The following is a 16,482-nucleotide window of genomic DNA, read 5'->3' as shown; positions in this document are numbered from 1 at the left end:
GAGGAGATTGATTTGGCTAATTATGACGAGAAGAAGAGATAGAATGATAGGACACATGTTAAGACACCCAGGACTTGTTCAGTTGGTTTTTTAAGGAAGTGTAGGCAGTAAGAACAGTAGGTGTAGACCAAAGTATGAATATGAGAAGCAGATTAGAGCAATTGGGCAAAAGTTGACACTGTGCAGCCCAAAGTTTGTAACATTATAAAGAAGTGAAAATAATGCAAATCTTACTTGGAATCCCTTTTAGAGGAGAGATGTGTTCAATGTGATGTCTAGGAACTCACCATCCCACCCCCAGAAGTACATTTACTTTTATAACCTAATAAAGAGCATCACCCACCATCGTCTATGGCTGAAGTAGTTACTTACGTTCCTATGGGTCAACGTGAACAGAATGTGACATCATTGACGTCAAAGCCGATAATTAAATTCTGTTACCAACCTCGGCTGAATAGAAGCACAAATAAAAAAAGATCATGTAAAGGAAACAATCGCTTTGTCAACAGCCGGACCAAACCAATCCAGACCAATCGCTTCGTCACTAGCCGGACCAAACCAATCCAGACCAATTGCTTCCTTACTGACCCGAAATATAAGTTAATTAATCTTTTGCACACTGCCCAAGACAGAAATGCGCTGCTATTGCTCTACAGAGTGCTAGAGACCTAAAAGCCGCTTTGCGGCCATAGCCTGGGTGCTTACGCCTCCAGACCCCCTTTGCTTGGTCACAGTCCAATGGTTTTGTCGCTAACCGGACCTAACCAATCCAGAGTAATCGCTTTAAATTAACTCAACTTTTCCACACTGTCAAATATAGAATGTGCTACTATCGCTTTGTTTGGCACTAGTCTTAGTTCCAAAATGAAGAGTTTGGCAGCAGTGTTAGACCGCCCGAGCACGTACTCACGTCCTCGGCGAGAAGATGGCGAAAAATAAACCAATGGCAGTCATTCTGCGCGCAGCTGAATGTAGTGAATATTGGGCTGCACGGCTTCAACTATTGACGAGCAGATGTAGGATGCAATAGTTACGTAGAAATAAAAAAGTTAGCACAGGATAAACTGGCATGGAGGGCTGCATCAAAGCAGTCTATGGACTGATGACTCAAACAACAACAACAAGTCTTGGGACTAGTTTCAGCCACTTAGTGGCCATCTTCAGCCAAAATAATCATTAAGCAGATCAAGTCGTAACTAAAACATATGTATATAAGATAAACCAGCCAAAATAATAATTAAGAAAAGCATGTGTTAACTAAAACATACGTATATATGATAAAGACAATGTTGCAGGAATAATTATATTAAAATACATATAACAACAAAAAATATAGGTGTGATCTTCTTGTCATAATATGATGTCTTTAAGTTGGGTTAGGACCTCAGGAACCGGGTGAGCTTACCGTGCAGTTAGGGGCGCGCAGTTGTGAGCTCGCACCTGGGAGGTAGTGGGATCGAATCCCACGGTTGGCAGCCCTGAACATGGTTTTCCGTGGTTTCCCATTTTCACACCAGGCTGTACCTTAATTAAGGCCATGGCCATTTCCTTCCCATTCCTAGACCTTTCTCGTCCCATCACCGCCATAAGACCTATCTGTGTCGATGCAACATATGTAAAGCAAAAAAAAAAAAGAGAGAGAGAGACCTCAGGCAATGAAGTAAATCTGGAAATGATCACCAAAGTTAAGAATGAATAAACATACAAAAAGGAAATTAAAGAGGAGAAACATTATTTATGAGACTCACCTCTAGATTGAAATATACAGTACATGAAATGTCTGATGTAGAACAAAACACTGACATGCTAGAGGAAGCAGGCAGGCCATGGAAACAAAAGAGTAGCTAGGGAACAAAACATGCACTGAAATGCTGCAGGAAGCAGGCAATGGAAAACAAAGGAGTAGACAGCGGGAGGAGGTGAAGTGGGGTAAAGAAGGGGAGAGGGGAGGTAGGGGAGGAGATGAGGTGTGTCTAAGGTGGGGCTGAAGGATGTGGAAAGAACGACTGCTGCTGAGAGGGGAATTAAAGAAATTATAGAAAAAATTCTTTTTATCTGACATGATTACTAAAGATAGGAATGAAAAGGTCAAATAAAATGCTTGATTTCTCTGAAATTTCACTTCAATACGGAGCAAAAATTAAATTTATAGCTTATATTTATTGTACATATTTGCGCATGGTTAAAAATGGTTTGATAGAATTTGAGGATGTTCTTATAGAACAAAACATCTCATTCTTTTATTGGATGTGAAGCTTCCACAGTCTGTTGAGTTATATAGTTCTCCCAGGTGGAACCATGTTCTTGTTTTCTGTACCTTCCATACAGTTTGCCAATGTTTCAAATACATTCCAGTACTCTTTATCAAGGTGACTGAAATACCCCTAACAGCAAGGCCATTATGAAATGAAATGGGCTCCATTCATGAAAATATTTTCCAAACAGAAGTTTGTTGGCTGTTCCATGGTAAAGTTCTGAAGTTACTCAAACTCTGCAAGGAAAGTGAGCTACTTCTAATTGAAGGGAAAAGTGAGCTGTTCTAAATTTCCAGGATACAAAATGGGCAGACAGCCTAGAATATCTCAGAGATATATTTTCTATAAATAACTTCAATTTAAAATTGCAAGGTTCAGAGATAACAATATTTAATGCTTGGAACAAAATCCAATACTGTAATACACAAAAGAAACCTAAGTTCTGGCTCAATATAATCTCAGGTCATATTATAAGAGACAGACAATTTCACTTCACAGGCTTCTATCTCGGATGTTACTGATGTCCACTTAAAGATATTGCAGTCGTCATTTGGAAATTACTGTCCCGAATGTGAGGTTCTATGAAGGCAAGAAGTAAATTATGAATCCCTTTGAACACCAAGAGGCAGCCTTTTCCCATGATGAAATCTCTCAGAATGTAAACTCAATATGTTAAAGGATAAATTCTTCATATAAGACTGAAAATTTTATTTTCTACAACTTTAATTATTTAGTACTGGATACTGGATAAGAATGAAAAATGAAAATCAATATTTACATGAATTGGCAATCATCTTTTCTTTTTCCCCTCCCACCACCTATGTGTGAAACTACATTTTCTTGATGACTGAGCTTCAAACAAAACAGAGGAACCGCTGTAATTTATTGACTCTCTCCATGGGGCTATCATTTCAATTCATAGCAGAATTGTACAAGCTAATGAGCAGAAAACAGCAACTAGTCTCATCAGTCTTATTATAACCTTAAAAATTCAAAGAAGGCATAAAAAATATAATAAACTACGGTTATGCTGTACTTTCTAATTCATAATATTAATTAGTGTTGGAACCAGTGTTGAGCAGAGTGTGATGATTTGAATCATTTAAGTTTATAATAAATATCAATGATTAAAATCAGTTGGCTTACTTATTTTCATCTTATGACATGCTGTCCATTGTTCAAATTCATATCAAAAAACTGTAACCGTTACTTCAGCGGCCACACAAATATCGTAAAGAGAGGAAAATAAGTGCAATTACACGGTACTTAAGACACTACACACGCAATAAAACATCTGATGAACTACGCGGCACTCTGCCGATAACAACGCTGGTAAAAATCAGTAGGGGCAACTTGATGATAATAAACCAGGAATGTGGAAAGGTTACTGGGAAACCTTACGAAGGGCCATGGAGGGGCGAAGGTTATGGTTTCCGAAAGGCCAACAGTGATCTCTGGTTTTCAAAATATTATTTACAAAATCGGCAGTAAAAGTGAACTTCCGAAACAAATTCAGTTGAACACCAAATCTAGATACACACTACACATCATAAGCATGTTCTTAGACAAACTACCGTATAGATATTCCTAGACAAGAGCTTTGCCTTAAGTTCAAAACTTAAACAAGTGCATCTCAGTACAAATCAAATTCCACAAATACAATATTTAAGGTAAGGGGAAGGATACAATACTATTACATATCAGAGCGAAATCGAAACTTGTTTTTCACATGTGATCAAAAGATGGCGATTAGGGTAAACTCCTGTGATACAACAATGAAAACTAAATGGAACTTAAAACTGGACAGAAAGAAACAGCGCTTACCCCAACGCAGGCCATGCTGGTACAGAGGAGACGTTCACGACGTCAAAACATCAGGAGGTTCGGCAGGGCAAGACCAAGACGGCTCAGAGACTTAAGACCTCAGACTCCTCCCGAAATGCTGCCTTTTAAAGGGGACCGTGGCCTTGGAGTAGCCAATCAGAACACAGGAGCTTACCCGGATTGACCAATCGCAACACTACGTACTTCAGTCGCGATGTTTAAATACTTTCTCAAATACATACAATTGCGAATCTTCCAATTCCAGAATAGAACATACTTTCTAGAATACATAACTAACAAAGGCTAACACACCCTGTTCTAAAATTCATGTGACAATTTTCTGGACAGTTCCAGTAAATATAGAAATGAAACCTACTAGTTACACATGCAATATGTTACCAAAATATTTACACTGTACAGGTTAGATAATTACATGGCATACAAATAAAACATTCTATCACCACACTTCAGATCATACAGATCATACTTAACAAGGTTTACAAATAAAAACTTCTATAAACACTTTCCACTTCCAATAATTTCTACACCTGTGTCATCTTCCTACCCCCTCCCTTAACCTAATTTTACTGGGGAGAAAGGTGATCACTTTTGAAAACGTTCTCACAATAGTATAGAAAAATCACCTACTTAAAATCAGTTTGCTTCCTTATTGTTGTCTTATTACCTGTAGTCCAAGGTGTGGCACTTCAGTATTCGTTCCACATGTTTGAAATCATAGAAAAATAATGTTTTACGATACGTGAAGTAGCAGAGGAGGGATACTTATTTTATGCTTGTCAGGGATCCAGCAGCCAATACCAAGAAGTTTTCTTACCTACACAGAAGAATTACCAGGTAGCAGGTAGGAACCCTCTTCAGAGGCAGCGCTACCAAGGGAGTCGCACCCCTGCCTATGCGAGTCCCAGGGCACACTGACCCAGTGTGTAACATATGGTATGGGTCCCAGCTCAAGGTTACGAGTGAAGACCTCAACGGCGGAGAAGGTGGACTTCGGTACGGTGAGGATGATAGAAGGGGCAAACCCGTTTCATCTGTACTCCAGAGGGGCGGCTACGAAAGGCGTCTGTCTCTGTCTCCAAGTTAGGGACGGCCTAATTTTAAACTTGGCAGTAGGTATAAAATGCCTTTGGGTGGTGGCGAGCCCATTGTAACAATAGCCTATATGGACAAAGCAGATATGGTGCCTCAGAAAAGGTTAGGGTGTCCCCTGCTAAAAGCAATGCACAGTTCTTCGGATTCTGGGGGAACTGTGAGAAATGGACAACCAGCACCAAACTACATCAAGATTGCGACAGTAAATGTCCTGACACTACCGGGAAAAACAGAAGTACTGGCTGACATCATTAAAGAAAAAGATATAGCCATACTTGGACTGTGTAAGACCAAGAAGAGGGGTATGGGAGAGATTCCTCTGAAAGAAGGATGCAGGCTGTATTACAGCAGAGGACCTGAAGCAAAAAATGGAGCAGCCATCATACTTAGAAACGAAATCCAAGCATATGTGGGATATACAAAATGTGTCAGCGATAGGATGATGGTGATGAGATTCTAGTCTGAAAATGGCATGAAAGATCTATTTCAGTTGTATGCAACACAAACAGGTTGCATAGATGAACATCTAGAGGACTTGTTAGAGGAAGTGGAGAGACAGATAGAAGATAAGGAAGTGCTATTAATGGGAGATCTACATGCGTAAGTTGGAATGGCAACACAAGGAAAGGAAGATGTTGTAGGGCCCTTTGGATATGGAAAGGTAAATCCAGAAGGCGAGCTGTTGGTGGATTTTTGCATGAGGAACCAAATTATTTGATGATATAGATGTTGATTCCCATATATCATCATCTGATGGCCAAGCAGGCATCAATTTTTGGTAAGGAGACAAAGTCTCTCATAGTGCATTGGCACTGCCAGCGGCTTCAAGTAGCCTACGCAGTGGCCTCCACGGTATGCACTAGCCATGCGTCTTGGTAGGTGTGCTAGGTACCAACTGATGTGCCCAACCTAGCAGACGAGGGCGAAACGTTGGCAAGCAGGAATGAGTTAGCTGGAAAAGTTATAATGTCCAATAACGGACCATTTATATTGGAACCAAATGATTGTTGGAAACACCTGGTTTAGGAAGAAGAACAATCAGAAGATTACATGGTACAGTTGGGGAGACAGATGAACAAAAACCATGATTGATTATACAGTATAATCATAGAAAAAGAACACCAGAAGAACCTTTTAGATGTTACAGCCATGCCTAAAAAAGCCTTTGGTGGATACCATAGAGTTGCGATAGGAAAATTGTAAGTGCAAAAGATTGAAAAACCCCCATTAAGAAGACAAGACAAGAATTAAAGTATGGAAGTTGAAGGAGAAAAGTATACAAGAAGAATTTCAAAGGGAAATAATACCCTTGGTACCCAGGACAGAGATGGGGAATGTTGAAGATGAATGGAAAAGATTTAAGGAAACACTGGTTGGATGTGCAGAAAAGGTATGTGTAGAACATCAGGAAATGTGAAAAACAAAGAGACACACTGGTGGAATGATAGGGTAAAGATTAAAATGAAGGAAAAGAAAAGGGCATGGAAAACATCTACGACTGAAGAAAATAGAAGAAAATATGTGGAGGCAAAGAATTTGACCAAGAAAGTAGTGGAGGAAGAAAAGGGGAAAAGCTGGGCCTTATTCACACAGATATTGAGAGATGATAATATGCAGGGCAGCAAGAAAGTACTGTATGGTATTTTAAGAAACAAAAAGGGAGATCAAGGATACAGCAGATGTGTGAAGGATGAAGGCGGCATAATATTAACAAAGCCAGAAGAAATAAATAGATGGAGACAGTATTTTCAGAAGTTGCTGAACATGAGAACTAATGACAGTCATTCAAGGGACGACCAGGAAAGGCAATTAGTTGATAAAGAAATGGATAAAGAAATTACAATGAATTAAATTGAAATGGCAGTAAGAAAGATGCAGAATGGAAAAACTGTTGGAATAGATGCAATTTCAGTGGAGATGATAAAGGCAGCTGGAGCTGTAGGCCTGCAGAGGACATATCGAGTTCTAAGTCAGTCTGGGAGAATATGGAGGCCTCTGAGGATTGGCAAAAAGGAATAACCATCCCAATTTTCAAGAGAGGTGATAAGAAAGTATTGAAGAAATATAGGGGAATTACTCTGATATCCCATGTTGCTAAGATAACTGAGAGAATACTGGAAAGTAGGATATGGTTGAGGGTTGAAAATCAGATACAGGAAAATCAGTTTGGTTTGAGAAGTGGAAGGTCAACAATAGAGCCCATTTTCATTACGAGACAACTAATAGAAAAGCAATGAGAGTATGGGAATGATATGGTGATGACTAGGAGGCAGATTTCTATGACAAGTCATAATTTTTCCCTTAACATTATATCTTATAGTCTTATATTTTCAACACATTTCCAAGCATGAGAATCAAAATTAAACAGGTTTTATTGGGCATATAAAAGCATATTTAGGCTTTCTTAAGTTTCATGGCATATTTTGAACAAAATATCATTAAAACGGCATATTTTGGTCATTTTCATTTGAATTTTCCTTCATAAAATTCAGAATAAGCTTTAGAAGTTATTTTTCAGAATAGACTGGAATATACTACTGAAGAACCATTCTAAAGTAGTGTATGAAATGTTTCTAACAGGCAGGAGCTATTGTTTGCTAGCTGGGTCAATTCCTGGAAACCGGGCTATTGTTTACACGGAAGCAGAGGTAATTCTGCAGTTACTTGTCATTGTTCTTATCTCTCTCCTTCGCCCTTCCCTCTTCCAACTTCACCACATTGAATGACCTTGGTCATAAGGGAGCTTCAGTCATTCAGTTCCTTTCAATATGCCTAAAATGAAAGTCTCAATTTGTGGGAAGTTGCGAAGTTTTGTTCGCAAGTTCAGTGAAAACATATTCAGTACGGATGGAGTGATATTATTCTGTAAATTGTGTGAGGTAAAAGTTACTGCCGAAAAACGCTTCTGTGTGCAATAACACTGTAATACTATAAAACATAAGAACTGTTTAACTAGATATTCTGCATTCAAAAATAGGTAACGTCTGCTATTCGAAACCCCGACATCAAGTTCACAGTGTTCACAATTTTCACAAGATCTCTGCAAGATGATGGTTTCATCTAATATTCCTTTTAAGAAACTTAACAGCTGAAGCTTCAGACAGTTTCTTGAAAAATATACAAAGCATCCTGTTCCCAACGAATCTACTCTCAGGAAGGACTACCTGAACCCTTATTATGAAGAGATCTTGGATATAATAAGGCATGGCGTGGGAGACAGTAAGATATGGGTTTCAATAGATGAGACCACAGATGTGGATGAGAGATATGTAGCAAATGTGATCATTGGCACACTGAAGGAAGACCTCCTGACATGTGAAGTGCTAGAGAAGACAAACCATTCCACCATTGCAGTTCTGACAATTCAATGAATCTGTTGTAGCCAAACGGGGCAAAGAGAGAACACATTTTCCTATTTGTAACTGACACTGCTCCGTATATGGTGAAGGCAGCCAAGAGGCTTAAAATCCTATACCCGAAAATGATACGTGTGACATGTCTTGCACATGCCTTGCATAGGGCAGCTCAAGAAGTTAGAAGTAGCTACCCTGAAGTTGATAAATTAATATCGAACTGTAAGAAAGTGTTTGTCAAAGCTCCACTTGGCATTCAGAAATTTCAAGGAGAAGCATCTTCATTACCCCTACCTCCCCAGCCAATTATAACGCGATGGGGGACTTGGCTTGATGCCGCAGTGTACTATTGCAACAACTCAGATGTCGTGGAGAAGATTGTGAAGTCTTTTGATCCTGCAGAATCGTCCTTCATAAAAACCACTCAAGATTTATTTTCAAGCACTACATTAAAAGCGAACCTGGCTTAGATAAAGTCCAATTTTAATTCTTTATCTGGAGCAATCACGCAACTGGAAGTTTCAGGTGCAGAACTAAGCGATCCACTGGATGTTGTAAAGTGCATTGAACAGGAATTAGAGCATGTGAAAGGAACAATAGTATCTAGGGTGTGTAGAAAATTAGAAAATATACTGGAAAAAAATAGCGGACTTGTGTACCTGCATGGAATAAGTGACATTCTTTGTGGAAACCCTACATCTGCAGATTTCCAAGAATTTTTTTCCAAGCGATTTAACTCTATTCAAGTACGATCCCGTTACATCATGTGATGTCGAAAGAAGTTTTTCTTGCTACAAGACAATACTCAGAGACAATAAGAGGAGATACTCATTCAACAATCCTAAGATGCATGTGGTCATAAATTGCAACAATTCTGATAATGGAGACAAGATCAAGTGTGAAATATTCATTCAAATAACTTGTTTTGTGTATAAATTAAAACTGATTGAATATTGAACAGTGAAAGTAACTGTAGTGTTTATGTCTTCCACAGAGTCCGTCCTTGCCTAGGAGTACGCAGTATAACCTTAACGAGTTCATGAAATATACATCATTTTAGTTGATTTTGGGTTAAAGATTTTGAAGAATTAAAAAACTTTTTTAACTCTAAATTAATTGCAGCCTGTAGCAATCATAATAAAAGTGTTTCTATGTAATGTAGATGCTATTCATTAAGTCATATTTTGAATTTTATACATCATATTTTTATGTTTTATGTTTTTTACATCATAAATGCATACATATTTCATACATTTTTAGGTAATAGAAATCCGCCCCCTAGTGATGACAATCAATGACATTGAAAAGTCATATGACAGTGCCCCCAGGACTAAAGTTTGGGGCAGTCTGGTGCAAAAAGGATTTGGACAGGGATTTATAAAAATGATCATGGCAATGTACAAGGAATGTTGTAGTTGCATGCAAACACAAGTTGGCAGGACAAACTGGTTCAAAATTACTAGTGGGCTGAGACAGGGAAGTGTCCTATCGCCAATCTTGTTTATAATAGTAATGGATGACATCATGAGAAAATCAAAAGCAACATATGGAGGAAGAGAAATGAACATCAATGTTATTTGCAGATGATATTGTGATTAGGGGAGAGGACATAAAAGTTCAAGAACAGACGGATGTGATTAATGGGAAGATCGAAGAATGTGGAGTGAAAATAAGTGTAGAAAATAAAACTCTTCTTATGACTAGAGAGAGAAAGAAGGGAAAGGTCACATTCGCCTTGCAGACAAGCCCCTGGAAGTAGTGAAAGTATGGGACAAAATATATTACGTACTCATAACATCTTACAAAGCAGAAACTTGGACAATGACAAAGAAGGATGAGAGTCAGAGAGTTTAGAAACAGGCTTGGTGCAGTCAATTTTCATTTAGAAGAATTAAGTCATAAGACAGGAAAAATGGTTTTAAAAAATGTTGTAATATAATAGCTCAATTCAAAACATTGTTAAAAAAGAATTTAGATTGATCCTTCATTATTAATCATAGTTAACTACTTAATCAACAATGGAGCATACACCAATCTTAAAATAAAAACCTTAGTTATTTAGTATTTATCAATAAGATCAGTATTAACTTAATGGAGATAATTAAAAATTAATTTTCAGACCTTTCCCATAACTACTTTTTCACCCAGTGTGAATAAAATTATTTATATCCTCGTTTGTAGTGCCTACTGCCCTAACCTCTAGTACTTATTTTCATTCAATTCTGTTTACCCGTTCTTCCACAATGCACAAATATATAGATATTTGTGACGGAAAATATAAAAGTCCATTTTGTTCTTATTCTGGACAACTGGCTCGTTCTTTAAAAAAATCTGACCAAAGTACAAACAAAAGTCTTAGCTTATTCATTGTTATTGTTGTTGTTGTTTGAGTCATGAGTCTATAGACTGGTTTGATACAGCTGTCCATGCCACCCTATACCGTGCTATACTTTCCGTTTCAATGTAACTATATCCTAAATCGGCTCTAATTTGCTTGTCATATTCATACTTTGGTCTACCCCTACAATTCTTACAGCCTACACTCCTCACCCCACAAAAGCTAACTGAACAATTGCTGGGCATCTCTTCTTCTCGTCAAATTTAGCCATATCAATCTCCTCTCAACAATTCAATTCAGTATCTCTTCATTTGTGACTCAATCTACCCATCTCACCTTCAGCATTATTCTCTAACACAACATTCCAAAAGTTTCTATTCTCTTTCTTTCTGACCTAGTTATCGTCCATGTTTCATATCCATAGAATCCCACACTCCAGACTGAAGTCTCCAGAAACATCTTTCTAATTCCTATATCGGTGTTGAAGCGAGCAAATTTGTTTTCTTAAGAATGGTCTTCGTAGCTTGATTTAGTCTGCATTTTCTGTCCTCCTTATTTCTACCATAGTAATTTTACTACTCAAGTAACAATATTCATCTACTTCCTTTAAAATATAATTTCCTAAACTAATATTTCCACCATCACCTGATATCATTCGACTACACTCAATTACTTTTGGTTTGGACTTATTTATTTTCATCTCGTACTCCTTCCCCAACACTGTCCAAACCATTCAGAAATATCTCCACATCTGCATACTCAGATGAAATAACAATATCATCAGCAAATCTCAGAGTTTTGATTTCCTCTCCTTGGATTGTGATTCCACTCCCAAATTCCTTTACTACCTGTTCTATATAAACATTGAAAAGGATTGCTGCTTTTTTTCAAAGCCTTTGATTCTTATCACTCCAGACCAATTTTTGTAGATTGTAAATAATTATTCTTCATTGGTACCTGATCCCTTATCACTGCAGACTGATTTCTTTCACAATACCCGATCCCGATCACCTTCAGGATCTAAAATAGCTTGGTCCAATCAGCATTACTGAATTCCTTATTTACATCTACAAAAGCCATGTACATGGCTTATTCATAGATATATAAACTGCATACATATGCACTGTACATGAAATAACTGTTACATGTCTCAAAAAATTGTATTTACTTTTAAAAATTAAGGGAAGATTTTTACCTCCACTGACCTTAGTTGCAAGTGTATTGTGAAAATTTAGCATACATATAAATCCAATGCTAATTACATATATCTACACTAATATCTACATCTATACTAATATTATACTAATCTATACTAAAATTATACTAATTATACTAATCTATATCTATACTAATATTATAAAGAGGAAAAATGTGTATGTTTGTAAGAGGTAGACTCAAAAACTACTGAACTGATTTTAAAAATTACTTCGCTTATAGAAAGCTACATTGCCAGTGAGTAACATTGGCTGTATTTTATTTTCAAAACAATTTGAGGTGTGGGACATGGTGGAGGAGATATAAAAATAATAGGCTAATATACGCAAAATATCAAATTTGTTGTACAAGGACGAGACAAAGCTCAATTTAAGCCCCTTGACGCAAAGAACAAAACTTGGTAGGCCCTATGGGCCCGAAAACCATGTTTTAAGACCCTAAAACCAACCGTCACAGAGATATTGGCACCACACTCCCCCTGCTCTAGGAATCGGATAAAGAAACGAACTGCCGTAACCATGGCAATGTCAGCTCCAGTATTCTTACAGCAGCGAGATTATCTACAATATATCACAAAAACTTAACATGTTACAGACATGAAAACTGGTATCTGGAATCCCTTTTAAAAATAAAAGAACACAAATTTTTGATTTCAGAAAATCCATTTAAGGGTCGAGGGCGGGGGGTGAAAAGAAGTGATGAAAGAGTTGAATTCTTTATATGAGGATACATAATATATCTCAGAAACTGGAGATGTTACATACGTTAAAATTGGTACTTGGAATCTCTCTTAAAAATAAATGAACACAACTTTTTTTTTTAATTAACTTAAGGGGATGAAATAATAAAAAAGGCTGGTGAATTTTTAAAATGAGTATCTTCTTCTTCTTCTTCTAGCGCTTTTCCCACACCTGTGGGGTTGCAGGTGCGAACTGTGATGCACATGTGGGTAACCCTATTTTACGGCTGGATGCCCTTCCTGACACCAACCCTGTGTGTAGAGATGTAATTACTGTTGCATGTTCCTGTTGCGGTTGGTATTGTAGTATGTTGAGTGAATATGAAGAGGGGAGTGTTGGGACAAACACAAACAACCTGTCCCCTAGCCAGATGAATTAATCACACGGAATTAAAATCCCTGACCCAGCCTCGAATCGAACCCGGAACCCTGTGAACCAAAGGCCTCAACGCTAACCACTCAGCCAAGGAGTGGGGCTGCTTTTAAAATGAGTATATCTACAGTGTATCTCATAAACTTAACATGTTACAGTCGTGAAAATTGGTATTTGTAATCTCCTTTAAAAATAAAGAAACACATACTTTTTGTTTTTGGAAAATAAACTTAAGCTGGAGATCGAAAATAAGTAAAGAAAGAGTTGAATTCTCTTTATGAGGATACTTGTATCTCAAAAACTAAAATGTTACAGACATGAAAAGCAGTATTTGGAATCTCCTTTAGAAAAAAGAAACCCTTTTTTCCACTTAAAATAGGACTGTTTCTCACATGTAGAGTTCCATGTCGCATGTTCCTGATTTAGCTCTGCCTGGTCATTTTAGCCCCAAAAGGCAATGTTACAAACGTGGTTTACAAAGAGGTTCTGGGGTAAATGAAATGGAATTTTTCGGTCAGTTTTTATACTTAAGGGATTTTCAGATAATATCTTAGTGCAATACCGAGGAACGATTGTTTTTCATGAACTTACCAAATCCTTGCGAGCGCAGCCATGGGTAACAGATAGTATTTTATATGACAAAAAAGTGTTTAAAAATATTAAAAATTATAAGCAACCACTTTTACTCACCATCTCCATAGTGTTCACGCTACAGACGTTAGCTGAATCTGGATAGACTACAGAGTTCAAATTGTCTTGCCCAGCATCCATTTGATGGGAAAGGTCAAATACATCATCTGATAATTTAGATTTTTCTGATAGGTCAAATACTTCATCTGGCAATTTAGATTGTTTTGATTTCAAACTTGCATTTTCAAGCTTCAAATTATTGTTTTCTTCCAAAAGTTTTAATATGTAATTACCAAAGTCTTCTATATCAGTACCAATTAAAATGTTAGTTTTCCCGCAAGAACAACATTTAGTTCTCTCATTCAATTGTGTCTTGAACTTTGCCTTAACATTTACATTAAGATTTCCTTCCAGAAGAGTCTGCAGAAGGGCACTTGATACATAGCTACTAGAGCAGCTATTCCCAGATGCATTTTCTTGACCACATAGAGAAGAATGTGTAGTCAGTACATCGGATTTTTCAGAATTCATTCTTGATAGTTCATTACTACTACAAACTGACTGAACAGAATTTTCACAAACTGCTTTTGATGCTACATGGCTACGAATAGGAGACTTTGCCTTCCTATTTAATGATCCAGAGTCAGATGGTGATTCATGGTGTTGTCCTTGGCTACTACTCTTCTCCTTTCTCCGTTTGTTTTTGTTTGGCATTTTTCAAATGCTTATGTTGTCAATGAAAATGGACTCCACTTGATTAATTGAGGGTTCACCTTTAATGGTAATGATCAACGGTTCTGTCTCACGAGCTGGAAACTGAAAAAGTAAAACAAAAAATATTATAAAATAATACAATAAGACCGAATTACAGTAAAGGCTTTATAAATGCATTTTAGATATAAAATATATATTAATAATTATTCTGAAAGAAATAAAACCCTCAACAAACCTCAAGATATAGTCTTATATTTCAAAACATCAAGTTTTGAAACTAAATTACAGTATAAAGGGATGAAGATCTCAACAATGCCTTCGTATACAATATATACCAACAACAATAACTACCAAAAGGAATTAAGCCCATCAAGAAAGTAGTATAATTTTTATATTTTAAATCATCAATTCAACCTACTTTCATCTTCACCTCACACTAACTGATATCTTCTCCCCAAAAGCACCCGACTCACATTCAGGTGCTCACCAAGCCTACAGTAAAAAATATTCTCATCTGCCATGAACCAAATGACTTCCCATCCTCTTTTCCCTTGGAACGTAACCTCTGCAATAAGAGTCATCTACATCTACCTGGCTCTATGATCATTCACAAGCCCCATCAATATTGAGGCACCCAAACAAACGCCTGGGTTCTGGCACCCCTGAAGGTAAGTCACAAAACAGAATATGACTACCGACCCATTTCAGAGGTGTAATGGTAAGGAAAGAATAGAGAAGTTAAGAGATTAACCCTCCGTTAGTGACACATGATGTCAAAGACCGTTGGTTAGAACAATTGAATCCAATTCCCCCTCCGCTAGAGCAAGAGCGCAGCAAGGTAGCTTCAAATTTTGTAATCTTAAGTATACCTGCCAAATCATTAGTACTTGGGCCAACTGTGCATTCTTGTACAGTACTTTCCTGTCTGTAACACATGCAGTCACTAATCAAATGCATGGTCTTACAGATCGTAGTCACCAACCTTGTTTACAGAAACCATGCAATCGTAAGGTAAGAACAGTCTTCTTCATACTTCATAGTTAATTTAGGTGTGTGCACATATTTAAAGCCACACAGCTCAAGTAGCATTAACTGTTCGACAAGAATGGTGCACGATATAGATGTTGATTCCCATACGGAATCTGAAATATTTGTCCCGAATGAGTAAATTTAAAATACCAATATAAATGGTCCTTTATTGGATATTATAAATTTATAATACCAATATAAATGGTCCATTATTGGACATTATAAATTTTCCAGCTAACTCATTCCTGGTTGATAGCGTTTCACCCTCGTGTGCTAGGTTGGGCTCATCAATTGGTACCTAGCACACCTACCAAGACGCTGGCTAGTGAATACCGTGGAGGCCACTGCGTAGGCTACTTGGAGCCACCGGCAGTGCCAATGCACTATGAGATACTTTGTCTCATTACCAAAAATTGATGCTTGCTTGGCCATCAGATGATGTAGATGTTGATTCCCATAGGGAATCTGAAATATTTGTAACGAATGAGTAAATTTATAATACCAATAAAAATGGCCCGATATTGGACATTAAAAATTATCCAGCTAACTCATTCCTGGTTGCCAGCGTTACGCCCTCGTGTGCTAGGTTGGACTCATCAGTTGGTACCTAGCACACCTACCAAGACGCTGGCTAGTGAATACCGTGGAGGAAAATTTATAATGTCCAATAACGGACCATTTATATTGGTATTATAAATTTACTCATTCGGGACAAATATTTCAGATTCCCTATGGGAATCAACATCTGTATCATCTGACGGCCAAGCAGGCTTCAATTTTCGGTAATGAGACAAAGTCTCTCATAGTGCATTGGCACTGCTGGTGGCTCCAAGTAGCCTACGCAGTGGCCTCCACGGTATTCACTAGCCAGCGTCTTGGTAGGTGTGCTAGGTACTAAC

General features: G+C 37.6%; 1 protein-coding gene across 2 annotated transcripts in view; it reads right to left on the bottom strand.

The window, feature by feature from the left end:
* Nucleotides 1-16,482, bottom strand: part of LOC136857231 (uncharacterized) — a 277,547-nt gene that overhangs the window by 213,685 nt on the left and 47,380 nt on the right. For both annotated transcript variants that reach the window (XM_067135712.2, XM_067135713.2), the window contains exon 3: nucleotides 13,901-14,656. In XM_067135712.2, coding sequence (XP_066991813.2) covers nucleotides 13,901-14,554 — 654 coding nt within the window. In that variant the 5' untranslated portion in view covers nucleotides 14,555-14,656. The remainder of the gene's footprint in view (nucleotides 1-13,900; nucleotides 14,657-16,482) is intronic.

This window comes from Anabrus simplex, chromosome 1, assembly GCF_040414725.1.
Source record: "Anabrus simplex isolate iqAnaSimp1 chromosome 1, ASM4041472v1, whole genome shotgun sequence".
Classification (NCBI taxonomy): domain Eukaryota; kingdom Metazoa; phylum Arthropoda; class Insecta; order Orthoptera; family Tettigoniidae; genus Anabrus; species Anabrus simplex.
The sequence above is the reverse complement of the archived record's forward strand: the minus strand, read 5'-3'. Positions and strand labels throughout refer to the sequence as shown.